General features: G+C 35.1%; 3 protein-coding genes across 4 annotated transcripts; 1 reads left to right on the forward strand and 2 right to left on the reverse strand.

The window, feature by feature from the left end:
• Positions 1-10293: 10293 nt before the first annotated feature.
• LOC18586898 (uncharacterized) lies at positions 10294-11767 on the reverse strand. The gene is made up of 2 exons (XM_007010479.3): positions 11594-11767; positions 10294-11132 (listed from the first exon to the last, which is right to left on the reverse strand). The coding sequence occupies exons 1-2, from the start codon at positions 11712-11714 to the stop codon at positions 10396-10398; spliced, it is 858 nt and encodes a 285-aa protein (XP_007010541.3). The 5' UTR covers positions 11715-11767; the 3' UTR covers positions 10294-10395.
• A 1677-nt stretch (positions 11768-13444) lies between these two features.
• LOC18586899 (uncharacterized) lies at positions 13445-19463 on the forward strand. 2 transcript variants are annotated; one of them, XM_007010480.3, is made up of 12 exons: positions 13445-13703; positions 13859-14072; positions 14570-14774; positions 15082-15172; positions 15304-15449; positions 16148-16391; positions 16690-16794; positions 16934-17116; positions 17355-17559; positions 17736-18228; positions 18820-18899; positions 19013-19463. In XM_007010480.3, exons 2-12 carry the CDS (start codon positions 13859-13861, stop codon positions 19033-19035), a joined length of 1989 nt encoding a protein of 662 aa, XP_007010542.3. In that variant the 5' UTR covers positions 13445-13703; the 3' UTR covers positions 19036-19463. The 2 variants fall into 2 exon arrangements, with proteins under 2 accessions (XP_007010542.3, XP_007010543.3); XM_007010481.3 differs by having other exon boundaries at positions 19016-19463.
• Positions 19464-21406: 1943 nt separating this feature from the next.
• Positions 21407-23385, reverse strand: LOC18586900 (cytochrome P450 CYP94D108-like). Its single transcript, XM_007010483.3, has one exon. The coding sequence runs from the start codon at positions 23192-23194 to the stop codon at positions 21686-21688; it is 1509 nt and encodes a 502-aa protein (XP_007010545.3). The 5' UTR covers positions 23195-23385; the 3' UTR covers positions 21407-21685.
• Positions 23386-27512: the final 4127 nt, after the last annotated feature.

A 27512-nucleotide genomic window follows, 5' to 3' on the forward strand; every position in this document is an offset into this window, starting at 1 on the left:
CTCTCTTTGGATGAACTTGCACACCACCTTTTGTGTCACATTGGCATAGGAAGCTGCTTCTACCCATTTCGTGAAATAATCAATGGCCACCAATATGAATCGATGTCCATTAGAGGCTTTTGGCGTAATAAGCCCAATCACATCCATTCCCCACATTGAAAATGGCCAAGGCGTTGTGAAAACGTGCAATGGGGCTGGTGGAGCATGGATTCTATCTGCATAAACTTGACACTTGTGGCATTTTCGAGCAAAGTTTACGCAGTCTGATTCCAATGTCAACCAAAAATAACTAGCTCTCATAATTTGTCTAGCCAACATATGTCCATTTGCATGAGCTCCACAAGTTCCTTCGTGGACTTCTTTCATTATTTTATTGGCTTTCGTAACATCCACACATCTCAAAAGTACTTGATCTCGACTCTTTTTGTAGAGCACTTCTCCACTAAGGAAGAAACCCATTACTAACCTTCTAAAAGTTCGCTTGTCATTGTCCGTGACATTCTCAAGATATGACTGGTGCTTGATATATTGCATGATATCATGATACCACGGCTTACCATCAACCTTTTCCTCAACATTCAAGTAGTGTGCGAAGACTTCACGGACTTTTAAATCAAAAGGGTGTACATCAGCCACTTCTTTTATTCTGAACATTGCTGCGATAAGGGCCAAAGCATCAGTAACCTGATTTTCTTCTCGAGGCAAATGGTTGAAGCTGATTTCTTTGAACTGTTTGCTTAATTCTGTAACCAGCTTTTTATATGGAACTAGTTTAGAATCTCTAGTTTCCTATTCGCCTCTCATTTGACATATCACTAAAGTCGAATCTCAGTAAACATCTATCATGTCAGCCTTCATCTCGATTGCTGCTTGTAATCCGATTACCAACGCCTCATACTCCGCTATATTATTAGTACAACTGAAATTCAATCTCGCCGTGGCTAGATAGTACTTTCCATTTGGAGAAATCAACACTGCCCCAATTTCGTGCCCCAAAGCATTAGATGCTCCATCAAAATACATCTTCCATGGATTAAGTTCATTGGGACTGTCATTTTCTATGTGCAAGATGGCCATCAAATCTTCATATGGAAAATCAAAACTTACAGATTCATAATCCTCATTAGCTCGATCTGCAAGGAAATCAGTGATGACGCTCCCTTTGATTGATTTTTGGGACACATACACAATATCAGATTCAGACAATAGCACTTGCCATCGAGCTATTCTTCCAGACAGGAAGGGTTTTTCAAAAATATATTTGATGGGATCTAATTTTGCCACCAACCATGTTGTGTGATACAACATATATTGTTGGAGCCTCTAGGCGGTCCATGCTAACGCACAACACATCTTTTCGAGCGCAGAGTAATTGGACTCATACTCCGTGAATTTTTTGCTCAAGTAATATACGGCCCGTTCTTTCTTCCCAATTTCATCATGTTGTCCCAATACACATCCCATAAAATTCTTGTTCACAGTCAAATACAAAATAAGAGGTTTTCCAACTGTCGATGGCACTAACACCGGTGGATTTGTGAGATATTCTTTGATTTTATCAAAGGCTATTTGACATTCTTCATTCCACTCTCCTGGGTCTCGTTTTTGAAGCAACTTGAAGATTGGCTCACATTTACAGGTGAGTTAGGATATAAATCGAGCAATGTAATTCAATCTCTTTAAAAATCCTCTCACTTCTTTTTGTGTTTTGGGAGGTGGCAGCTCTTGAATAGTTTGTATCTTATCCGGGTCCACTTCGATTCTTTTTTCACTTACTATGAACCCCAACATTTTCCCAGAAGTTACACCAAAAGTGCATTTTGCAAGATTCAACTTGAGCTGAAACTTTCACAATCTCTCGAACAGCTTCTTGAGATTAACAGTATGATCATTTTCTGTGTGTGATTTTGTAGTCATGTATCCACATATACATCTATCTCTTTATGCATCATATCGTGAAACAAAGCTACCATTGCCCTTTGGTAGGTGGCACCAGTATTCTTCAATCCAAATGGCATTACTTTGTAACAAAACGTTCCCCACATGGTTACAAACATCATTTTTTCCATATCTTCGGGTGCCATCTTGATCTGATTGTAAACGGAAAAACCATCCATAAATGAGAATAAAGCATGCTTTATTGTGTTGTCCACAAGAGTATCAATATGTGGTAAAGGGAAGCTATCCTTCGGACTCGCTCTATTCAAATCCCTATAATCGACGCACATTCGAACTTTTCCATCCTTCTTAGGAACCGAGACTATATTAGCTACCCATTCAGGATACTTGGCCACCTCTAAGAAACCAGCGTCAAATTGCTTCTTTACTTCTTCTTTAATCTTCAGCAACATTTCTGGCTTCATTCTTCTCAATTTCTGTTTAATAGGCTTGCAGTCTGATCTCAAAGGTAACTTGTGGATGACAATGTCAGTGTTGAGACCTGACATGTCCTGATATGACCAAGCAAACACATTCACATATTCACGGAACAGTTCTTCTAGCTTCTGCCGTTCATTAGATGACAGCGAGGTGTCAATCTTAACCTCTTTCTTTTCTTTCCCATTTTCGAGGTTAATCATTTCTGTGAGTTCCTGATGAGGTAAAATCTCATTTTCCTCCTATTCCAACATTCTAGACAAATCAGGGGGTAACCCATAGTCATCCGCCTCCTTTTCATTTTTCAATGCATCAACGCTCGAAATCATCTCAAAATCGATATTCAAATCGTTGTCTAGATTGTCTTTGTGTTCATTATTTAAAGACCTGCAAACAGGTAAAATTGGACATGTGTATGGGCAAGTATTTATTAGCTAAAAGAATAGATGAAAGGAAATATGCAAAAAGGTTGATGAATTATGAAACACATTATGCATTGTCATTTATTTAAATGATGAAGGTAACAGAAAACCCTACTTAAACAAAAAATTACTCTTAACACCTTTGGGCATAGGCATTTAGATAAAATTGTTCATTACATTTCCAAAGACTTAAATATGATGGGCAATTCCGTGGTTGTCCAATTGGTTAACTCCTCTCCTGACAGTACTTGACACACCACAAGGATCTTTTCGTTAGATTCTTCGTCTTTGATCATATGGACTGACAACTCATCAAACATCTGCAGAACTTGATTGACTTTTGTTGGTGCTTCGGGATGAATGAAACTTGCAGAGCGAAAAGTCTCATATAAGTACGAAATTGTTCGTTTCCCAAATTCTTCTTCCTTTCCCTCAAGTTGAGCCATCCTTTTAATTTTCTTTTGAGCTACCAATTTCCTTCTCTCTTCTTTGGTAGGCTTGTACCCTAAACTAAACCTTTCTTCATTCTTTATTGGAGTCAAAGGACGACTAATTCCTTGTAAATTCTTTCCTAACCCTAAACTGGCACGGCATCCTTTACCCACTGTCTACTTAACCCCCATTTTAGTTACTACTAACAAACGAGGAGTCAGTATCACTTCTCTTTCCCCCACATAAGTAGCATTAACAAATTCAAAAGATCTGAAAGAGCATTCTGGGACTTCTTCTGTCGCCTCTACATAGGGAGCAGATGATGGTTGAATAGCCAGTATGTCTTCCTCCGCAGATACATTTATCAGTTGGCCCTCAGCTATGAATTTAACTTTTTGATGAAGGTAAGATGGTATGGCTCCTGCCATATGAATCCATGGACGTCCTAATAAGCAATTGTAAGAAGGGGCAATGTCCATGACTTGAAATTGGACCTAAAAAATGCAAGAGCTAATTTTTATCGGTAGTTCAATGTCCCCTACCACCTCCCTTATAGTCCCATCGAAGGCCCTTACAACCATGTGGCTAGTTCTCATATAAGATACATCTATTGGCAACTTGGTTAAGGTAGAGCGAGGCATGACTTGATGGTAATGTGCAGAGCTTTGTTACTTCCCCGACCACCCGATGAAATTTTTTCATCATTAAAGGCAATGAATTTCCCCACTGTAATGTTCCCCATGATATGGTCCAACTTTTCCACTGATATATCTTGTGCCATATAAGCTTGGTTCAAGACTTTAAGTAGCGCGTTCCTGTGTGCTTTCGAATTCAAAAGCAAGGACAAAAGTGAGATGCGAGCAAGCATTTTGGTTAATTGTTCTACCACACTGTACTCACTGTGTTTGATAAATTTAAGAAATTCACCCACTTCTTTCTCGATAAGAGGTCTTTTGACCTCATTGTTCGGAGCAACTACAGATTCGACAAGTTGATCCTTGGAAAAGGTATATGCTTCTTTCAGGCCTCCCTCTCTTTGTGTGGGTTTCCCTTTTCCAACTCTCTCCGCTATCTCAGGGGAATAACATCGCCCATTTCGCGTTATACCCCCCACACCAGTTAGATCTTTAGAAGATGCTTGGGGGGCAGATGAAGTTGTGCCCAAAATATTACACTCATAATTCAACGGGACAACCTTATCGCTCTTGTAAGGGAACGGGTTGGGGACTTCGGTGGTGATACTACTTCTGATCATAGTAGGATATGTATCATTCATCGGGCTCCTATTTTCTTCATAGAAGATGGTGAGAGGTTTAGGTTTGTTTGCCCTGAATGAACTTGATGCCACTTCAGTTAGGGTGTCTTCATTTATGATTTTGACCAAATTCTCTTCGGCTTTTTCATAAAACTCAATTACCGACAAATCCATCAATTCTTGCAACTTACAGAGAAAGCCATCATAATTTTGAATGGAATGCCCAACTGCCCCCATATGAAATTTGCAAGAATGAGTGAGATCATACCCCAATTCTTTTGTGTCTATGGGTTTTGGAGTTATGGCATTTATTTCGAATAACGCCTCAAACACTTTATCCATTGGCTTTTGAATCTCATCAATACTCTTTTTCATCATTCGAATCATCCCTTCATGTATGGCGTTCACTGTCAGTCTTCCATGGTTAGGTCAAGGATTCCCATCAACACTTGAACTATCCTTTTTGGCAAAATTTAAAAGTCCTGCCTTAATGAGCGTTTGGACTTTATGTTTTAAAGCAGTACAATTCTCGGTGGAGTGCCCTTGAATTCCAAAATGGTAATCACAATGCGCATTCGGGTCATACCATTTCGGGAAAGGTGGTAGGAGTGGTTCTAAAGGGGTTCGAGCAAGGAGTCGATTTTCTATGAGTTGTGGCAACAATGTAGTGTAAGGGATTGGAATAGGATCAAACTTTGGTTTTTCTAGGGTAGTTTTAGGTCCTCTTTGAACATTGCCAGAATTATTGGTTGAAGCTACCGGTCTTGGTGGTGGAGCTTGTGGGAGAACATTGGTCTGAAACGTTGGTTGTGGGGCAGGTTGGTACACATATGGGTTTTATGCGATGTTGCCTATGTGCGGATAGAAGGGTTGGTATGGGGGGTATTAGTAATATGGGTTAAAGTTGTGGGTTTGTTGTTTGTCATGGGCCACTACTTGTACATCTCCTTCTTTTCTCTTGGGCATACTCCATTTCTTTGAGCTAGCAACCTCCTGCCCTTCAATTTTCCCACTTTTGATAGCTCATTCTATTATTTCTCCAGATAAGACCAAATCCGTAAAGTTTTTTGTGGCATTGCCGATCAATCGTTCGTAAAATGGAGCTCGAAGTGTGTTTATGAACAACACAGTCATTTCCTTATTAGTGAGAAGTGGCTGAACTTGCGCTGCTATATTCTTCCACCTTTGGGCATATTCCTTGAAGCTCTCACTTTGCTTCTTTTCCATAGTCTGCAATGACAACCGATTAGGGGCTAATTCAGCCACATGCTTGTATTGGGCTATGAAGGCTCTTGCTAGATCTTTCCAAGTCTTAATACGATTTCGATCTAGCTGTATGTACCACCGAGCAGCTGACCCAGTCAAGCTGTCTTGGAAAAAATGGATTAGTAGCTTGTCATCATGAGATTGTGCAGCCATCTTTCAACAATACATAGTAATATGTGCCATGGGACACTTTGTTCCGTCATATTTTTCAAATTTTGAAACTTTGAAATTGGTCGGGATCAGTACATCAGGCACTAAGCATAGTTCGGTTGCATCCATGGTACCGAACCTATCAACTCATTCGATAGCACGAAGACGCTCTTCTAACAAATCGTACTTTTTTTGATCTTTTTCATTTTCTCCTTTTTGTGATGACTCCTTACTTAGTTTCTCTTACTCTTTTGGATAGTCTAAATCTGGAACGTGTATTGGTTCAACAGGATTTGTCCCAGAATATGGCCTAAATTGCCCATGAGTCAGTTGATGGCCCATCGGGGGTGGTGCATTGTAATAAACGGATGGTATTGCTTGAGGGTAGACCCTTTGAGAGGTTTGGGCATGTGGTGGAATGAACCCTGGGGGATAAGGTGGATCATCCCTTTGGTTTCCAGTGTCTTGAGCTGGTGGGTTTTTTGAAGAAGCTGACTCTTTCGCAACTCTTTTTCCTTGACTTAAGCTTGTCATCAATTCCATCATCTTTGCTAATTGTTCTCTCATTTCTTCTTGAGCTCTTTCCATTCTATCCATTCGCTTTTTTTGTTCTTCTTCCATGATCCTTGCTCGTCGATGCGTATTATGGACACGTTGGTCACTTGGCTTAGGTGGTTGAGCTATTTTTGGAACCTGATTGTAATCATAAACATGAATTAAATGCATATTCGGTGCATGAATGAAATGAAGAACTGAACCCATTATCTTTATTTTTAGGTGAAAATACTTATTGTCATGAAATGATGATTTATGCATGTATGAATGATTATGTACTAAAAGTATTCGTCACATGACACCCAACAATAAAGTCATCCATTGCATAAGCTATTGTTTCTTGTTGCAATTCAGGAGTCATCTTTTACATCTACTTCGTCAATGGTTGTCAGATGACATACTTTTCCTATATGCAAAATTATGATGCAAACATGCATATGCAAAAAGTTCAAGTTAGTATAGTAAACAGGTATTCCAAAAGTTATTCTGATTAAAAGAGATGAATGAAAATAATTAATGATATGATACCTTTATTACTTTGCGGAGAAGAATTTAGAACAAGGGGATTATGAAAATTCTTTCATGTGTACCTAGTTAAAAGGTATATTCTCACGGGTGAAGCTCTACCTAAGCAAAGGCGACTCTCGGTATTTTACATGCTGAGTTTGAGTTGAAAATGAAGCTAAAGGTTCCCAAATCGTTCCTCACTGTCGTCTACACGGACTAGTAAGGAACCCCGGTCCTCACCCATTACCAGCTTCAAACGGACTAGGTTCGATCTGAGTGGGAGTCTTCACTAGCCCATGCGGAGGTTGTCACCTCACGAAAGCGTAGCTACTTAACTCCCTCCTAATTAAGGACAAAGCCCGGGTGGAAGGCTTATGCATGAATGCAAGATGTGTAGTGTGTGAGAAGGAATATACTAACCTTGGACCAATAATTTCACACTCCCCTTATCCTAAATTTCCCGCAATTATTAAAAATAATGAAGTACTAATAGTAAAATAAATGAATGCATTAAACAAAAATATGCAAAATTGATGCTAGGGAAAACAACAAATTATTTAAGGCTTAAGATAACTTATGATTAATTAATGGCTTGACTCTCGGTGTCCCCAGTGGAGTCGCCATCTGTCATAACGTGTGGGTTCGGGAACCCGACCGCTAAACGTCAGCAAAAATAATGTGGTGTGGGAGTCGCTACCAATCTTTTTTTATCTAGGTGTGATTGGACACCTATTAACCCGGTTCTAATCAACGAAGTCCTAAATTAATTTTAAGTTCGTCGAAAGAACGAGAACTGATCCACGTTTTTTAGAGATGGGTTTGAGAGTGTGGTTACGCATAGAGAAGGGTTATCACCTCCGTGGCGCCCGTTCCACGAACGGTACCATTTAATCTTAAGTTATCCTATTATAGCCTACTTTTGATTTAGTCCCCGCTTATTAACTAATTTTCTATTAAACTGATTGCCCGAGTCTTTTATTTGGTTTTACGTATGCACATGATGCAAGCGTAAAATGATGTCATAACTCGTTTATTTTAAATAATGGGGTCGGTAATCTTTTATTGGAAAATTATTCGAAAACCATTCCAACGCTTTGGTGAAGTCTCGAAATTTTCCTCACCTAGAGATATCCCTGGAAGAACTCGTCTCTACAAGCTTTTCGGGGAAATCCCATCATCGGAATTCCCGCATCATTTGCAAAATAAATGTGGCGTGTTATGATAGGATAAAATGCTGATGTTTACATGCACGCGTTTATTGACTTAGGTGGTTCATAATTCACCCAACTATGTATTTAATAATTTATCATTTTGTTTATATGTTTATTATTATTTATTATTTTTTCTTCATGGATTATTTATTTATTTTTATATTTTTTTGTTTTCTACTTAAATCCATATCTTTTAATTAACATTTTTTCATTAATATTTTACTTGATTATATAGCTTATCAAATAATTAATTAATTTATTTTCTTTAACGATTAAATAAACTTTATTTAGTAATATTTATTTAAACTAATTAACTAATATAAGTTCAAATACAATATTATGTAAATCTATTATTTTTTAATATATATATCTTTTTTTTTAACAACGATTATTTGACTTAACGGGTATTGGAGTTTAGAGTTCGGATTTATCTTGACGCTTCGGTGAAAATCCGTCTCAAACTTCACGTTCATAAAATCCCACTTAGAATAGGCAACTCTTTACCTTTCTTAGGTGAAATTTTTTGAATAATCATTTCATTTTTTTATTCTTCTTATTTACTTATCATTATTACTATATTTATTTTTTTTTTAAAAAAAAACTAAATCTATTATGAATTTGCTTTCTATTTATTTACTTATTATATATATATATATATATATATATATATATTCTTCTAAAATATACATCTTTACTATTATTTTTATTACTATCATCATTATTTTTTTTCTAGCATTAAAAGAAGCATTAATAATATATATATACCTATGTATAAATAACTTTTCCTAATATGGTTTAAATCATAACAAAAAAACAAAAAAAATGTAATTTATTTAACAAAATGGGCTAACCCAAAATTAATTAAAATAAGCCCAAACCAAAGAGAATGGGTTATACCTTTCTGGGCTCGGATTAGCCTAGCTCAATGGCCCGCAGAAGCCCAAATCTGCTACACCTGGTCTGCTTCTTGAGGCCCGCAAGGCAGAATTCAAAACGCACCGTTTGGTGCCTGTAGAGCCACTCGAAACAGCGCCGTTTAGGCCTGGACTTTTCAACTTCTGCCACTCCACTAAAACGGCACCGTTTTGCTCTCCTACACCTGGGTATAAAAACCCATTTTTTGGCCTTTTCTATTATTTTCACCTTCTCATTTTCTCTCTCTAGTGTCGTTCCTCCCACTTCTCTCTAAAACTATTCTTTTTTCCTATATTCACCGGCGCCAGCATCCTCCACTTTCTCCTCCTAAATCCTTTGCCGGCTTCCTCACACTCTCTCTAACCTCAAAACCTCCATATCACTCTCCAAACCCCACCAATCGGCTCTAGATCTACTCCCTTAAATCGCCTCCGATCGGTTTCCCTTCACTTATTCCTTCCCTGCACCGACACCTCCCTTGTAACCGGACCCTCCTCTCTCTATTCAACGGCGATCGACTTTCTCTCTTTTTTTTTCATTGCTAGCCGACCACACCTACACAAATCAACTCCCCCTCTTTCACACACTACTTGAACCCCCTTGTGAAAACACTGATTTTTTTTCTTTCTTTTTCTTTTTTGATTGATTTTTTATTTTTTCTCTTGTGGCTAAGGTAGCTTGCTAGTAGTTTAAGGTTTTTGATGGCTGATTTGTGACTTTTTTTGGTTGTTTGAACTTGGTTTTTCTTTGTTTTCCGATTGGTTTTTTTGGTTCTTGCTCTCTGATTTTGGCTTCTGCAAGTTCCATCTTTAAAAGCTGGGTTGTCCAAAAATTTGGACAACCTGGCAATGGGGTTCTGGCACCAAGGAGTTGGTAGCCAAAGCCCCATCACTCATGGTGGTTGGGGGAAGGGATGGCTGGGCATACGCCCAACCATTCCTTTTTTTATTATTATTATTATATATATTATTTTATTTTATTATATTTTTTATTTTTTGAGGTGTCTACAGGATCAAAACAACTTTAGAAGTTATCAGTAGTGCAACTTGGGTACATGTTCTTGATTGTTAGGATCATTTTGGTTCAGTCTTTGAGAGTTTGAAGCAGTAATCAGCATGTATGGTGGAAGTGCTATATCATCTGTCCTCCCTCAGTAGGCTTCTCGGAACCATCTAAAATATCACATTCCAATATATATATATATATATATATATAGAGCTTCAACTTGTAGCTAGGGTGATACATAATCATAGGCAACATGACTTATATATGACAGTGCATTTTGGTTCCAAAGACCCTAGCTAGTTTATGACCTTATTAAGGTATAAAATAGAGAAACTACTAGTGCTGCAATAATCAGGATGGCTGCGCCCATGTTGACTAATAATGACCTATCTTCATTCAGTTCCTCCACCATGCCTTTCTTTTCCAAAACAAGATTCGCCTTTACAGTTTCCTTTTCCTTCCCTTTTGCATCACTAGATTTCTGACTCTTTTCGTTTTCTTTCATTTCAACTTTATCAGCAACCACTGCTGAAGACATGGCTGATTCCTGGCTTTGCTCTTTATAACTTTCCTCTTCATTCTCTTCCTTCTTTTCAACCAACTTTTGTTTATCACTCGTGGAACCTGTCTTTGCCTTGTTTTCATCTATTGCCTTCGTTGAAACCGCACCTTCGTCGGTGGCAGTTGTTACCAGAGGAACGATTGCAGCTGCTTTATCCGGACGTTGTTTCTCTAAACCAGTGGTGGATGTTTGTTTTGAAGAACCAGTAGTGTCTTCATCCTCTCGAGTCACCCGGCCACCTACTGTTTCTTGAGGCTTTCTTGGGGTTAATTGCGGAATAACATCCCTTGGAATTTTAAACAATAGAATTCCCCGCCCAAATTGTTTTTCCATTTTCGCCAAGATACAATCTTCAGGGATGCTGAAAGTTTCGTTTACAGGCAATACTTTGTTATTGGGAAGCCGACGCTCTCCTTGAACCTTCACCGTCCTATTCGAGTAGTCAGGTTTTATAGTTAATTGATCTGCCACAAATCCTGTATCACCAATTAATATTACAACATTAAAGTCTATCGATACAAATTTTTCGATTTATTGGATTTGAACTTTTTTTATCGAATGAATACAATTTTGATCATTATCTTTTAAAACATGATATATAAAAAATTAAAATTTCAAAAAATATGTTTTAAAAAGTTTGATGCAAATCTTATTTTTAAAAATTTTATTAAAAAATAATGATCAAAATAATCAAAACAGAATGAGACAGAAAAAAAATATTAAAAATTGTTACCCTTTAAAAGGGAGTTTAAGGTTCTAATATTCCTTCCTTTGAACTTTTTTTGGTACGTACTGAAACTTAATAATAATGATCCATGCATTGAGATAACCCTAGGCAGATTAAACCCATATATACTCATTGGAGAAGCATAAAGGAATTGAAGGACATGTAAATGAGAGCTGAGAGCAACAAAAGTGATGAAATATAAAGAGGTACCAGGAAGATAAACAAACAAAAAGCTTGCTGCTTCTTCATGCTTCCATTCTGATTTGGGTTTGAAATTCTGAGGTGGCTGTGGACCTGCACCTGTCGAAACCCCAACAGTTGTTGGCCTCATGGCAATCGTTTTTGATTTCCACTCTTGTCTCTGTATCAGACAAGCATGTAATAATGAATGTAATAACAATTGGTCTGTTATATATGTAATTACTTTTGGCCAAGTTTGAAGGCTGTATACCTGAAACTCCATTGAGATTGGTTTGCCCTCTAAATCAAGCAATTCTTTTTTGCTTTTCCTAGGTGTGGTTTGGAATCTTCGTCCCTCGTTACATATATATATGGGGCATCACTTATTCCTCACGAAACTCCCTTTCTTTGGCTTCTACTTTTAGGGTTTTTGCGATCCCTTAATCAGAACAATAAGCTACACAATGGCATGTTAGCTCTCTTCATCCATCGAAACTTTCTTTCTTGTTTATTCCAATTTTTTATACCTAGACCATAGGCAATGCAAAATACCTTGGATGCGTGCATTGATAGAGACAAGATGGTGACGAGTGATGGTAACAGTCATTTCTCAGTTTTTATTTTTTTAAAATGAAATTTGAAATATCGATAAACTTAATTATATGATTATTTTTAATTATTCCATATGTGAAATTCTGAATCGATTTTGCTTAGATGACATCTTCTTACCAAAGTTACTCTTATAAGAAACCCAATGTTCAACCATAACGTATGAAATCTAACATCAATTCTTTCTTTTCTCCTTTCGCTACAAATTGAATGCTTATTTTTCTAATGACACAAAGTTTTAAGAATATGATATTTTGTCTCTTACATTAAAGCTTTTACCGTCAAAAAAATAATAAAAGTTAGAGGGCTCATTTAAAATTACTATTTGGATGATGATATATTGAAAAAAATGCTTTTAATTTGGGAAAGAGTGGATATTAGTTTAAAACAATTCAATAAAAAAGTGGATTTTTAATTTTAGATGAATAGAGTTATGCAAATTACTGATTTACTAATCTTAGTATAATTGCTGGTTTACCTTTTTAACCTAGTCCCCAGTGTGCATAGAGTAATGGTCTTACTAATACATACTTGGATTATAAATTTTTTAAAATTTTTTTAATTTTTTATAATAGAAAGAATTTGAATTCAATTTAATGAATGAATATTTTAATTATGCAAAAATGTCATTAAAATGAAGGCAAAATGCTTTAAAAAACCCTTTGAACTATTCAAAAAAATTTAAATAAGTTCTTATTCATTTATTATATTCAATTAAATCCGTGTATTTTTACTTTTTTATTAAATAGATCATTAATGACTAATAGTTAACTAATTATTATTAATCAAAATAATACATAATAATACATGTTATTTTATATTCATATGACACTGACATAGAGTTTAAAAATACTACGTGATTATAACATTATGACATGTTATTATCTAATATAACATATCAACATATTATATCAGTGCCATATATCATAAAAAGACAATGTGATGCTTTGATTAATGACAGCCGGTCAAACTGTTATTTATTATAATTTATTTGATTCGTATAAAAATTTAAATTAATTATAAGAAAAAATAAAAATTTATTTAAAAATTTAAAAATAATTTAATAATTTTTGTTTAGATATTATGACGTAACTGAAATAGATGTGTCTTGTTCTTGCTTGTCTGAAAAAAATAGAAGTAGTTGCATTTCAAAGTCCGTGGGCTAAGTAAACGGTCGAAAATAAATGTCAAGATAGTTAGGTCAGTAAAAGGAAGAGGCAAGATTGAAGAAAGAAGATGGATGATGGAACCCCACTCTCAAGTCTCAACCGCATTGTAACTGTTTACGAAACCGCCCCCTCGTCCGAGTTTTGAGCCCACCACGTTGTTAAACACAAGTAAAAACAAAAGGAAACCGTCCCCTTCCCTGTATATGGCATTCCTTTACTCTCTCCTTTTCTCTCACTCAAACAAAAGCCATAGCTTTGCTGCTTTTTTTCTCCCTTTCTTAACTCTTTCTAAAGGCATAAATTAAGCACTTCACTTTATTTCTCTCTCTGCTGAAAAGGGTGTCATTATTTGCCTTTCACATGTAAGATTTCCTTCTCTTTCTCCTTTTTCAGGCAATGTAGCTGTTGTCTTTTTGTACCTTAAGTTAAGCTGCTGCTGCTGTTTCTACTCTTTATGACTTCAAAACTTTGATGTTCATTATTTGTCTCTGAAAAAATATTGGGTTTTTGTCTTTAGATGGGAAGGGGTTTATTGAAGCTGGTTGTGGGGGTTTTGTGGTTGGGAATGGTGGTGGGAGCAGAGTATGTCAAGTACAAGGATCCCAACCAACCTGTAGCTGCTAGGATCAAGGATCTGATGTCCAAAATGACACTGGCAGAGAAGATAGGTCAGATGGTCCAGATTGATAGAACTGTTGCTACTGAACAGATACTGAGGGATTACTCCATCGGTAATATTTTTACTTCGTTTTCAACATTTCATTCTTTGTGTTGGTTCTGGCTGCTGCTGCTGCCAATGATTTTTTTTACCCCTTTTTGGTGGGTTCTGATGATAGTTGTTGATGGGGTCTACAACAATTTGGATATGGTTACCTCTAATACTTTATTTATTAATATTATTGTACCACAAAAAGTAAGTTTTGTTCAGCATTATATATTCATAATTTTATTGCTTACATAGTTTTTTTTTAAAAATATTTTATTAGTATATGTCTTCTAAATTATAGTATGGTCTTTTAAAATGTTGGTTCATTCAGGCCAAAAGGAGAAGAAAAAAAAAAAACTTGGTTCATATGTAATGCTAGAAGCCATTTATAGTAGCAGTCTTTTGAACGGGCATGCTCTGTCTCTAATTGTGGTTTTTCTGTATTTTTTTTTTATGTTTTATGCATTTCTAAAATTTCTACTTGTTGACAGTCATTAATTCACAGTATCTTTTCTTGCACAGGGAGTGTGTTGAGTGGTGGTGGGAGTGCACCACTTCCACAGGCTAGTGCCGAGGATTGGGTCAATATGATTAATGCTTATCAGAATGGATCTCTGGCTAGTCGTTTAGGAATTCCTATGATTTATGGCATTGATGCTGTTCATGGACACAACAATGTTTATAATGCTACAATATTTCCACATAATGTGGGGCTTGGAGCAACCAGGCAAGCATGGCTGTTGATTTCTGTGTCTGGTGATATGTGTCATAGAATCACTTAATTATTGTGTTGTTGTCCTTGTATAACTTTCCATTCCTTAGTTCAAAGTACAAAGTGTATCTTTAGCATAAAAAATTTAAAAAGGAAAACATAAGTAATAGTTTGAATTCAATTAAATGATGTGAAGAGTTATATCTGCACTCTAAAAATTCCATTGTCTTTCTGCTGAAGGGAAAGAAAGAGTTGAACTTATATTGCTCCTCCTTTGGAATGCACTGCATGTCTGCATCTTAAATGAACTATTGATATGCAGGGATCCTGCGCTGGTGAAGAAGATTGGTGCTGCTACTGCTCTTGAAGTGAGAGCTACTGGAATTCCTTATGTCTTTGCCCCATGCATTGCGGTAATTTACATACTTTGTAGTAAGTTGAAAGAGTTGCTTCCAGTAATTTCTTCAACTTCTCAGATGCCTTCTGCAAATGAATTCACCATTCCATAATGCAACCTTCTTTTTATTTGACATTTTCTTTATAGGTTTGTAGAGATCCAAGGTGGGGTCGGTGTTATGAAAGCTACAGTGAGGATCATAAAATTGTGGAAGAGATGACAGATATTATATTTGGGTTGCAAGGAGATATTCCTTCTGGTTCTCGGAAAGGGGTTCCCTATGTTGGTGGAAAGTATGAACACTATCTGAGTTGAAACATACTTCATGCTATGAAATTGTACATACTCTTAGAAATTCTGCTGTATGGTTGTCAAACATTGAGGAGCTACATTCTTCTAGTAATACCGACTCTGCGTTTTATTAATGCCTTGGGCCTTCTTGTTTTATCATAGAATCGATGTGCCAATGTTGGGTTGATTGGATCACTAATTCATACCCCTTAACACTCCCCATGATACCGTAACATGCCAAACTAAAGGTACCTAGACAAGTTATGTTACTTTGACTTGGGGGTGAATGTCGGATATAGGTATGTGTTTGCATTCAATTTTATCTAAGTTTTCCATATATTTGGACGGTTGGACCTGTATTCCCATGTTGGATGGATACGTGTTGGACATGGGTACTTCAAAAAAAATCAAGAGTCAGAGCAACAAAATAGTCAAGTATATGAATTCCTTCTTGCATTACAATCTAAAGTATATATCACTTGTCCTTTCAGTTATCTCGGATGCACTGTGAATAACAGGGTAATATAGTCTTCTCATAATTCATGAATACTACAATTTACACAGCTTATATTTGGAATGGTATCACTAATGATGCCTCAATATTGTATTCTGTGTCTATAATACTGTTTGTCCGCTTGTTGAATCATCTTTGTTTTCTTTACTTGTTTTCTCCCTTCACTCTATTCTTAAATTCTGCTAGGGACAAGGTTGCTGCTTGTGCAAAGCACTTTGTGGGTGATGGTGGGACAACCAGGGGCATCAATGAAAACAACACTGTGATTGATGTGCATGGGCTGCTTAGCATGTACATGCCTGCCTATTCTTATTCTGTTATCAAGGGTGTTTCAACAATCATGGTCTCCTACTCCAGCTGGAATGGCGAAAAGATGCATGCAAACCATGAGCTGATTACTGGATTCCTTAAGAACACTCTTAAGTTTAAGGTTGAGTGTGGTTTGTATTTTCAGTATTTCTTGCAGCTTCTTCAGTTACTAAAATTTGCAAATGTATAACAGAAATAAGATTTTGCACTTAATAAAAAGATTGGACTAAGAATTTTGTTTTTGAGTTCAATTCTGGATTTAGCTATAAATACACAACTAATCTACTAAAAATGGCTCAAAAACATACATTCATTCCTTATGCGTATGGACCAATAATCTTACACAAACAAATGCTAATGCTGTACTAATATTGAGCCTTTCATGTTAATACAAGTTGTTTTCTGGATAAAATTTTCAGGGTTTTGTAATATCAGATTGGCAGGGAATAGACAGGATCACCTCACCACCACATTTGAACTACACATACTCTGTTCAAGCAGCAATTCAAGCTGGCATTGATATGGTTTGTAGCTTCTGTTTGGACAAATGTGGAAGTACAATGAAGAAATCTGCTTTCATGCACTTGAATAATCAATACAAAACTCAAATCTTGACAATATCGATGCTTTCTAAGACTTGAAGTCTTGATCGTTGATCTGCAGGTCATGGTTCCCTTCAACCATACCGAGTTCGTTGATGATCTAACTTACCTAGTGAATAGCAAAGTTATTCCGATGGATCGTATTGATGATGCTGTAGAAAGGATTTTGCTAGTGAAATTCACCATGGGTCTATTTGAGAATCCTTTCGCTGATTTTAGTCTGGTCCATGAACTTGGAAGCCAGGTTAGTTAGCTTATCATAAAATGCCATGCTCCTACCTTTCAAACTAGATTTCATTTCAGAATCCAGCTTTCTTTGGATGATATTGATGTCAAATTAACATCCATGACCATGGTTTCTGTAAAATCAAATACTATTTGTTGGTCTCTCTTTTGTTGAAATTTTATGTGGCAAGTAATTTTCTGTCTCACGGTCCAAGTGCTCTTTGTAAAAGTTCTAAATGATCCCATTACTTACTCAGGCACATAGAGACTTGGCGAGGGAAGCTGTAAGAAAATCACTCGTATTGCTGAAGAATGGGAAAGGTGGAACTACTCCGTTACTGCCCCTTTCGAAGAAAGCTTCAAAGATTCTAGTTGCTGGCACCCATGCTGATAATTTAGGTTATCAATGTGGTGGGTGGACAATTAATTGGCAAGGATTTAGTGGCAATAACTATACAAGGGGTATGATCTTCTTTATATATCTATCTTCTTTAAATCTCCCATTTATTGCTTGCAAGAACCCTTTTTATAGGAAATTAGGAAAATAGCATCCATTTTTCTCTTGAACCAGGAAGAAAAAAAAATCAATTGCAGACATAATGTGTAATCAATTTACTAAAATTCCTTTCTGTGATTAGGAACAACAATCCTTGGTGCCATAAACTCTACTGTTGACCCAAGCACAGAAATTGTCTACCGAGAGAACCCTGATGCTGACTTTGTGAAGTCTAACAACTTTGATTATGCCATTGTTGCTGTTGGAGAGCCCCCTTATGCTGAGACTGCAGGGGATAGCACAACTCTTACAATGATGGACCCCGGCCCAAGTGTCATTACCAATGTTTGTGGAGCTGTCAAGTGTGTGGTTGTTATCATTTCTGGCCGACCCATTGTTATTGAACCATATGTTTCCACCATTGATGCCCTAGTGGCAGCATGGTTACCCGGCACTGAAGGCCAAGGGGTGATTGATGCCCTTTATGGGGACTATGGATTCAGTGGAAAGCTTCCAAGGACATGGTTCAAAACTGTAGATCAGCTTCCTATGAATGTTGAGGATTCACACTATGATCCACTCTTCCCCCTTGGATTTGGACTTAAAACTGATTCGGTTGCAAGCATTGTTTCACGGTATTCACCAATTACTTATTTTTATAATTTTGTTGGTCATGTATCAACGTATGCAGATGAAAAGCAATCCTGTGATCCTGTCTTTTCTTTTCTCCTATCTTTCCCCAGCCCCTTTCTCATTCATTTTTAGCCAAAACTTGATACTTCAAAAATATCTGATTCTAGAGAATGCAACAGGCAATGGTTTCTGTCCAACAACCAATTGAAAAAAACTATGCTGCCAGTATGCAACATGTCATGGCTGGTGGCCGTGTATGCTGCACTAGTATGTCCTGTTTTAACATGCAAGGTCCAATAATATGCACAATTGCCAGTGGCAGTCGTGACAACCAATTATTCTGTTTCTTTGCGAATGTGAGGCATTTGCTAAAAATTAAAAGAGAAGAAAGAAAAAATATTTTATATATAGCTTAAAAATAGAAATGATTTATGTTCCATGTACTTTTTGATGGCTTTAGTTGCTTGTGATAAGAAATTTTAATTTTTCTTTTGATGAAGAAATTTCATTATTCAATCATTTTATAAATTCCATATGTTTTGGTTATTTCTATGGATGTTCCTTTCTTACATGGTTGATGTTGTTGTCTATAGGTCAACCTCAGCTGCTGCTTTGGAAGGGCCATGCTTGTTTATCCTTATAATAACCATAAGTTTGAGTTTCTATTTCACAGGTACCCTTTTCCATTCTTTCTTGCTCTTGAACAGCTTCACTGCTTTTTCAATGCTTATCAGAAGGAAATTTATACTCATTTGATTTGTTGATGAATGTGCTGAATTGATATAGCAGGTAAAATACCGATTTACTGAAGCTCTTACTTGAAGACTGCAAGAGAGGTGGTTGCATACGTAGGGAGGGTTACGTGCCGCTTAACATTTTCTGCTCTCAGAGTAATGTCAACTGACTTCCTAGCATTTTACAAGAGTAGCACCATTCTCAATTCCCAAAATGCCATTTAAATTGATTTTTCTGCCAGAAACTGGTTGCAGCAATATGTAGTTTTAGAAACCATTGATGTTTTGAACTTGTTTTCGGCCAGAATAGATTTTCAAGGGCTCACTGTCACTTCCCTTAGCCACAGAGAGAAAGAGAGAGGGAGGGGCATTCAATTTATTTTTAACAGTGATGAGTAAATTATCTTCTCTGATTTTCTCAAGGCATGGAGTGAATCTATGCCGTAAGTTCTTTGCATCATTGGTACAGAAATAACAGTAATCTGCTTTTGTTTCCAATAAAACTTAATTTATACAACTCAGGCTTAGCCCAAGGGTTAGAATTTCTGCTCTCCTTGGTGCCACCTAATACGTACAAAAAATATTATTTACTTGTAAATACAAAATAATAAGATTAAATGCTTAATTTAGGATTTAACATTTATCATATATTTCAGAATTCAATACGTTATTTTACTCAAATTAGGATGCAATATTTTGGATTTTATGCAGTTAAAGAAAATAGATAATAAAAGGTTTAGAATAGACTTAATATACAATAAGGCACGAATTTAAGTGAGTTTGAGTTTAAGGTAATCGTGTTGACAATGTTACGATACGAATAAATTGTGTCTTAATGATTAACTCGTTTAAGACCTATTTAATTCATGATTAATTAGTCATGTTATCCGTGTCCTCTTATAATCTATGATCCGTTTATTATTCATTAATTTAATTATGTTTACGTGTTAAGTAGACACATTAGTACATGGTTAAGACCTGTTTATTGATCCAAATAGATACTAATATTTTTATAATGATTAAGATCTATGGATGTTGAATTTTATTATATTTGATAAACATTATGATATTTATAATTTTTTAATGTAAATTTGAATAATAAAATTATATTTTAATTTAATCATGTTAATTGTATTAATTGTGTTGATTGTATCAATCATGTTAATTATAATTGTGTTAATCATGTAAACAAATCATATCATGTTGTATAAAATTTGACTTGACATATTTAATAAACATGTTAACTATGTCATGTCATATCATATTACATATTTATTAAATATATCTATGTACGTGTTTAAGATTATAATATAATTAATTAATCATGTCGTGTTTATGTTTATCCATATAATTGTTAATATCTTATATTTACACGACACGATTAAAACATAAAACACGAATTGTCAAGTCTAACTAAGAATTATTTTCTCTAGCAACCCTAACTTTTTTTATTGAATTGTCAACTTTGGTCATTGATTTTTTATAAAAGTATAATCTAAAATATTGCATTCTAATCTCAAGGAAATAATAAATTGAATTTTGAAATGAAATATTTGACAAATATTAAATCTCAATATGAGCACTTAGTCAAATAATAATGTCTATTACAGTTCAGCTTTTGTAGTCATTACAGGCATTAATTAGTCGAAAATAGTTACCCTAAAATCATGGTGTTTTTTGTTTGAAAGAAAATCATGGAATACAAATTTGGTCAGAAAATAAAGCAAATTACTCTTTAGAAGAGCTGGGTTGAGTTGACATTTGCACTTGGAAGCCTCTGTACTTTTCCTACTTGAGATTGTGGCTTTTCATTTTTATTATATTTGAAAATATTATTAATTTTTTTTTAAAAAAATTTAAAATTTTTTATTTTTATTACATTTAATCAAGTTTATCTATTTTTATTTTAAAATTAAATAAATTTTTATAATTTATTATTGATTAATTGACATTAATAAAAATATCACTTCTTATTTTATACTCATATGTTAGAATGTGAAACATGAGAAATGACCATGATCTTTATCAAATCAATATATTATGCTACGTCACCATTTATTAAGACATGTTAACATTTCATACTAACATAATGTAATATAAAATGATAAATAATATTATTTTTACTAACAATAGTTAATTAATTATAAATTACAAGCATTTATTTGAATATCATTTAATTCAAAACAAAATATAAATATTCGATTATATATAATAAAAAACAAATATTTATTTAAATAATTTTAAAAATTACTATTGTATATTATTTTTAAGTAAAATATCTTGATCTTTTTAAGTTTTATTTGAAATTAAACGAAAATTTATTAATTTTCAAAATAAATATTTTATCTCAAAAATATAAACACCGTTAACAGAAATTATAAAAAAATTAAAATATTTTTTTTATTAATTTAAAAAATTATTATTATATTTAAAAATAAAACACCGATTACCACCTATCCATGCCATCATTGTTATTATTATAACAATAATAATTCAGGACAACATCACATTGACGAGACTCAGAAGAAAAAGCCAACACCATGCCATCATTGTTTGTTTGTTTTTTTCTTTATAATTGTATTACATGGAATATGCTTATTAGCGTGTTGGAAAAACCATACACATGAAATGGATAATGTAGTTAATTATACAATACATCACTGACGATGCTAAAGTGAAGAAGCCCAGTCCATTCTAGTTGTAGAAAAAAAACAAAAGTCCACTCTCATCTTTCCCTTATTTGTACAGGTAATCCACCTTTCATCCTAAGAGTCAAAGACAACAAGTGCTGAGGGCACTTGTCCTTACCTGGTACCTCAACCACGAACCTCTCCGTCACCGCTGCTACAATCGACTTCATCTGAATGTAAGCCATGTCTTTCCCTAGACACATTCTTGGTCCGGCATGGAATATGGGAAACCGGAATGGACTTTCTTGCTTGCAGTTTCCGTTTTCATCAAGCCATCTTTCAGGCAGATATTCCTTGCAATTCTTGCCCCATATTGCCTCCATGCGCCCCATTGCATATGTATGGTAAGTGAAAAACCAGTCTTTCCCAATAAATGTTCCATCTGGGAGAATGTCATTGCGTAGACAAGCTTTTGTATCGACAGGAACTGGGGGGTACAATCTTAAGCTTTCTGAAATTGCAGCATGGAGATAGTGCATGTCTCGAAGCTCATCGAAGGTATATGCGTCGCCGATGCTTTTCCCATTTCGTTGTCGAATCAATTGAAGCTCCTTTCGTATTTTTAGCTCGACGTTTGGGTTTACTGATAGCAGCCAAAAGAACCAGGTCAAAGCTGAAGATGTGGTGTCTCGCCCTGCCAATATGAAGCTTATGATGATATCTCGGAGAAACTGAGGTGAATTGTCATCGTTTCTGATGAACCTGGACAGTAAATCTTCGTCTTGATTCTCAGCTTGGGCTTCTAATCTTTTCTGTATGATGTCATCTGCGAATTCGTGAACAATCTTGATCGAGTTCCTTAAGTTTCGCTCTGACCCCATGTTGAAAATCTTCTTTATCTTGAAAAAAAGGGGGAAGGCATACATGAATCTACCAGAACTAAGAGAGGCAGCATCTTCAAAAGCACGCATGAACTGAGAACCAGATGTTCCATCGCCTCCAAGACAACCAGGGTCGACGTTGAAAGCTAATTGACATATGTTATCAAACGCGTATTGCTCCAAAATATCCTGCAAATCCAATACCTGTAGAGTTTTTGAAGCATGGTTTAAGACCGGAATCAACCTTGTGGAAGTCTCGACCCTAACATTGTCCATGATGAAATTCCGGAGCGATTTGGTATTGAACTCGTAGCTAGCTGTTTTCCTTTGAATTTTCCATAGTTCACCATCAGAGTTAAAGATTCCTTGGCCCAGGAAGTCCTTGAGAAGGAAAATGAACCGCTCGCCTTTGGGATAGTTGTCGAAGTTGGTCTTGAGAACGTGCTCGACGTTTAAAGGGTTTGCAGTGATGATCCCATGGACTTTACCAGGGCGACGAAAGACAGATGTGTTGGTGGGACATCGGCTCAGAATATCGGTTGTCCAATCAAGAAATCGATGCCGGTTTCTCAAGAAATCAGGCAAGGCACCGAGTATGGGGTAGATTTTGAACCCCTTATTATCATCTGGTTTTTGGTGTGAAGTGAAGAAGTAATAGTAAGAAAAAAGAAAGACGAGAAACAGGAGGAGCAAAGGTTGGATTGAGAAGATGATGAGCTCCATGGATAGAACCAGAGAGAAAGGTAGAGAATAGAGATATCCAGCAGAAGTGATCAGATAAGATTTGTTGCCTTGTTGCCTGTTGGAGAAAATTAGGGAGAAAAGCACTGGGCTTTACGAGTCACGAGTTACCAAGACAACAACCTCCCACTGACAATTTCCCCTCAACAAACCTCCTACTAAAAATATAAAGTAGATAAGCTATTGTTTGATTTAAGTGTCTAACAAGTTTTATTGATTTTTTAATATATAAATAAATGACTAATATTTCTTTAAGAAGTTAACTTTGAAATTGGAAATTTTAATTTTATTTATTTAACGATGAGGATGTTGGATTATAGAACTTGATAGAGAAGATATGGACGTGGAAGCATGAGCTGCCGCTTGGAGGAGATGAGCAATGGGAGGCTCTGTCTTTTCCTAGGTTCATCTAAAGTCGTGGACCCCACTGTTATATTTTTCCAGCTGATTTTGTTGTCCACGTAACCCATTCTTCTAGTCCTCAATTACAACTCAAATGAGTTGATTAATTGTATTCCCATGGGCACTAAGAACTAGATTATGCCAACAATCCGGTAACAAAGAAAAAAGTAAAAGAATATTTCATTAGGATCAAAATCCAATAATATTATTGTAAACCCTAAACCCTAAACCTTAAACTTTAAACTCTAAAACCTATACCCTAAACTCTAAGATGAAATTCAACTAATATTATATTGATTAATTGTTTTTCATTCTCATGTATTTTTTGGTCAAAATATCTTGGAAGCCTTTGTACTAAGGTATTTTATTCAATTTAGTTCATCTACTCAAAATCACAATAATTTAATCCTTCGATTTTGAAAATTACTTCAATTTAGTCTCTCTCCCTAACGATATCCAATTTTACAATTAAAGGGATGATGTGGCGCTAACGTGGCACAACATAATGACGTGCATGCCACGTGGTACTAACATGATGACGTGATAGTGTCACGTGGCACTAATATGATGAGGTGGCAATGCTTACGTGGTACTGACATGTTGACATGTCAGTGCCACGTGGCAAATCAAAAAAATTTCAAAAATTTTTTTGTGCCACGTCATAAGGGTTAAATTGAACAAAAATATATAGTACATGGACTAAATTGAATAAAATTGAGATGTTAAGGGATAAAATTGTAAAATATATTAGAAAAATACAAATATTTAAGTAGATGATAGATATACTTATTAATAAGCTAAATATTTAAGTGTAAAAGATTTATGGTGTTAAAAAATATATAAATATTTTCTTACTAGATTATTTGATTCTAGAATATGTACATTAATTTATATTTTTTGTAAAAATTAAGTTTGAATTCTCCTTCTATTCAAAAACTTTTCAAAAAAATTTCATATCGAAAGTCAAATTTAGATGAATAACTTGCATTATGTTGAAATAAAATAATAGAAAAAAATAAATAAATTATTTTTTTCTTTTATTTATAATAGTGTAAAAATTTGAAATTTTTTGGACTTAATTTTTAACTTAAACTTAATAAATTTAGATCCATAACATAAAGTTCTCCATAACATGTTGCGCATCCATAAAATATATAATTTAGAATGACAGTGCAACAATTGCCTTTCATACTAAATTCGAAATCATCATTTTTAGCTAGGTATCAAATTGAAATGATGTTCTAGATAATGTTGGTACACAATAACACTATTTTAACTCTAGCATTAAGTCCGATGGTAAAATAAGATCACAAGTCCCAACAGAAACTGTTGCAATTTTTGCACCATTTCTCACTCTTAGGACTACTTTATTTTTACCAAGCCTTTTACTATCCCTTAAAGCTTTTATGCCAGTACATAGATGCGATCCACATCTTGTATTTATTATCTAAGATTTAGGATTGACAGTAGAAAGATTAAGCTCAATCATATTTAAAGTTATGTCTTTACTTGTCAAGATTGTACCCTTTCATTTATTGAGAACTTTTTTCAAAGTGATATACTAGTCTAAACATTTTAAGCTGATGGCATCAAGTATGAAAAACAAAGTAGCAATTGTTATACCCATTTTAACAACCTATAAATATTAAAAAAGTATTTGTATTATTCTGTCATGTTATTAACCAATTTAAGACAAGGTATTAAATTTTACATTGATTCTCCCACTAATTTTTTGAAATAATAGCTCTCACTATTATATGGAAATCTCTACTAAGTATTTCTAACAGGTTGGGACCCCTTTCTAATTATTGCAACATTGAGTGACTCAACAAATCACAATAAGCCTAATTGGGTAGATAACTTAGTTTATCAATTGCATCAACATGCAACTCCCAGATCAATTAGGTGACAACTCATTGTCCAAATGCATCATATGCATTTCGCCTAACCCTACCTCTAAGGCCATGTGGTCAAGTGTGACACATCCGAACCACATAGTTTTAGTTAAGTAAGACCCACCAATAACTCAAACGTGCCAGTGTAAAAGTTTGACCTTGGGTGACTTAACAAGTCTCCAATTAAAAGGGTAGCCTGGTTATCTTGTTATATGGTGGAAGGCAACTTAATTGTGCGAAGCATGTGACTCAATATTTTAATGAGGGATTTTTATTGTTGCTTTTATCTTGTTATTTAGGTTTCATCGAATTTGGCATGCATAGCATTTATAATATTGCATAAAATAAATCTATCGCATGCATACTACTAGGATGATTATAGACTTTTATCTAATCTAATTTCCTTGAGCCATTGAAGGAAATTATGTCACGACCCGGAACTCCCATCGAGCCTGTGACAACCGCCGCGACGTCCCGATAGACACTCATTACCCCGAATGCCGATCGAAACCCCGCAAGGCTTAGCATCAGCTTCTGCATCTCCCTAGTGAGTGACAGTTATTAAATCTCACATTTCAAAAAAATCATAAGTCATTTCCAAATCAAAACAATAAAATATTACTTTCTGGCTCATAGGGGCATTTTCATCATTTTTCTTCGAAAATACCGAAACTCGTTAAAAACATGGTGTAAAAGCTAAATATATTCATACATACTTTAAATCAAATAACTGAAGAATAAAATTACTTTTACAATGACACGTGGGTCCCCAACTGACTATGAAGATGTAGGGCTACGAACCCTTACTTTCTAAGATGCAACTCCGAGATTAATTCTCGTCTTAATCAACTATCAACAAATTATCCTGAGCCTGAAAAATGGATAGGAAGAGGGGTGAGATTAAATAATCCCAGTGAGTAAACATGTAAAGCCCGACCTTATAAAATACTATTCATGACATACATGTGATGATAGCATGATTGCATGCTAGGAGAGTCCCAAAAAAATTTATAAAAGTCGGTATTGTACCTAGAGGTACAACAAAGTTTATTTAATCCTCGAACTAGATCAAATAAGAATTTTAAGGTGAGATTAAGAGTTTCACAGTTCATGGATGACTTAAAATGGTAATTTGGAGTTTGAGGATCAATTTGGAGTCAAATCGGAATTTTCACTAACTAGGGGCAAAATGGTCATTTGCCACCTGGGGACAAAATGGAAATTTTAGAAAAGATTTTTTTGACCCCATTTGACTTATTAGAGTATAATTTGACTTATTGAAGTATGATTTGAGGTTTAGAAGTGAAAAATTTTAATTTCGGTATAATTTGGAGTATAGGGGTAAAATGGTAATTTTGCCACCTCAGGGGCAAAATTGTAATTTTCCACCACCAGGATATTTTTTCCAGCACATGGTCTTCCTTTGTCTTCATCTTTGACCCTTGACTAAACATGTGGTGGAGATAAAATGTTTAAATTTTTAAAATTTTAAAAACGGGCCAATGACATGATGCCATGTGTCATGCCTTTATTAATTTATTATTTTCTTTTTTAAAAGGCACAAAGTCAGCCCATCTTCCACCCCATGGCCGGCCAAACCAGCAAGAACAGAGAGAAAACAAAAACAAAACCCTAGAGAGAGAAAATCAAAGAAAAAGTGTGAATTTTCAAGAAAATTAAGTGAAAAAGGTGAGTTTTTTCTATTAAGCTTGAGTTTTCTTATTCCCAAGCATTTCTCTTTATTTTCCATGATTAAATTACATGTTTTCATGATGAATTAAATTCTGGAAAAATGGGTTAGGAGAGAGAAAGTTGTTGGATTTATTTGATTTTAATTTATGTTAGTGTTTTTAGTTAGTTTAGCATATTTAGAAACAAAACAACAAGAAAAGAATTTATTTTCTCCCCCAACCATTAATGGCTGAATTTACCATGTAGTGAGTGAGGATGAGTTTGATTTTATTCTAGGAGAATTGGTTAAGGAATGATGAATTATGAGCCTA

The sequence above is a fragment of the Theobroma cacao genome, chromosome 10 (assembly GCF_053813885.1).
Source record: "Theobroma cacao isolate CCN51 chromosome 10, ASM5381388v1, whole genome shotgun sequence".
Taxonomy (NCBI): Eukaryota; Viridiplantae; Streptophyta; class Magnoliopsida; order Malvales; family Malvaceae; genus Theobroma; species Theobroma cacao.

What these genes read in the sequence shown, in the direction of transcription:
- LOC18586898 (XM_007010479.3), bottom strand. Translation starts at nt 11,714, where the DNA reads ATGAGGCCAACAACTGTTGGGGTTTCGACAGGTGCAGGTCCACAGCCA. An exon ending in TTTGTTTGTTTATCTTCCTG is followed by an intron (nt 11,133 to 11,593) that starts GTACCTCTTTAT and finishes TTGGTGATACAG; the next exon opens with GATTTGTGGCAGATCAATTA.
- LOC18586899 (XM_007010480.3), top strand. Translation starts at nt 13,859, where the DNA reads ATGGGAAGGGGTTTATTGAAGCTGGTTGTGGGGGTTTTGTGGTTGGGA. An exon ending in TTCAAGCTGGCATTGATATG is followed by an intron (nt 16,795 to 16,933) that starts GTTTGTAGCTTC and finishes GTTGATCTGCAG; the next exon opens with GTCATGGTTCCCTTCAACCA. An exon ending in TCCATGAACTTGGAAGCCAG is followed by an intron (nt 17,117 to 17,354) that starts GTTAGTTAGCTT and finishes TTACTTACTCAG; the next exon opens with GCACATAGAGACTTGGCGAG.
- LOC18586900 (XM_007010483.3), bottom strand. Translation starts at nt 23,194, where the DNA reads ATGGAGCTCATCATCTTCTCAATCCAACCTTTGCTCCTCCTGTTTCTC.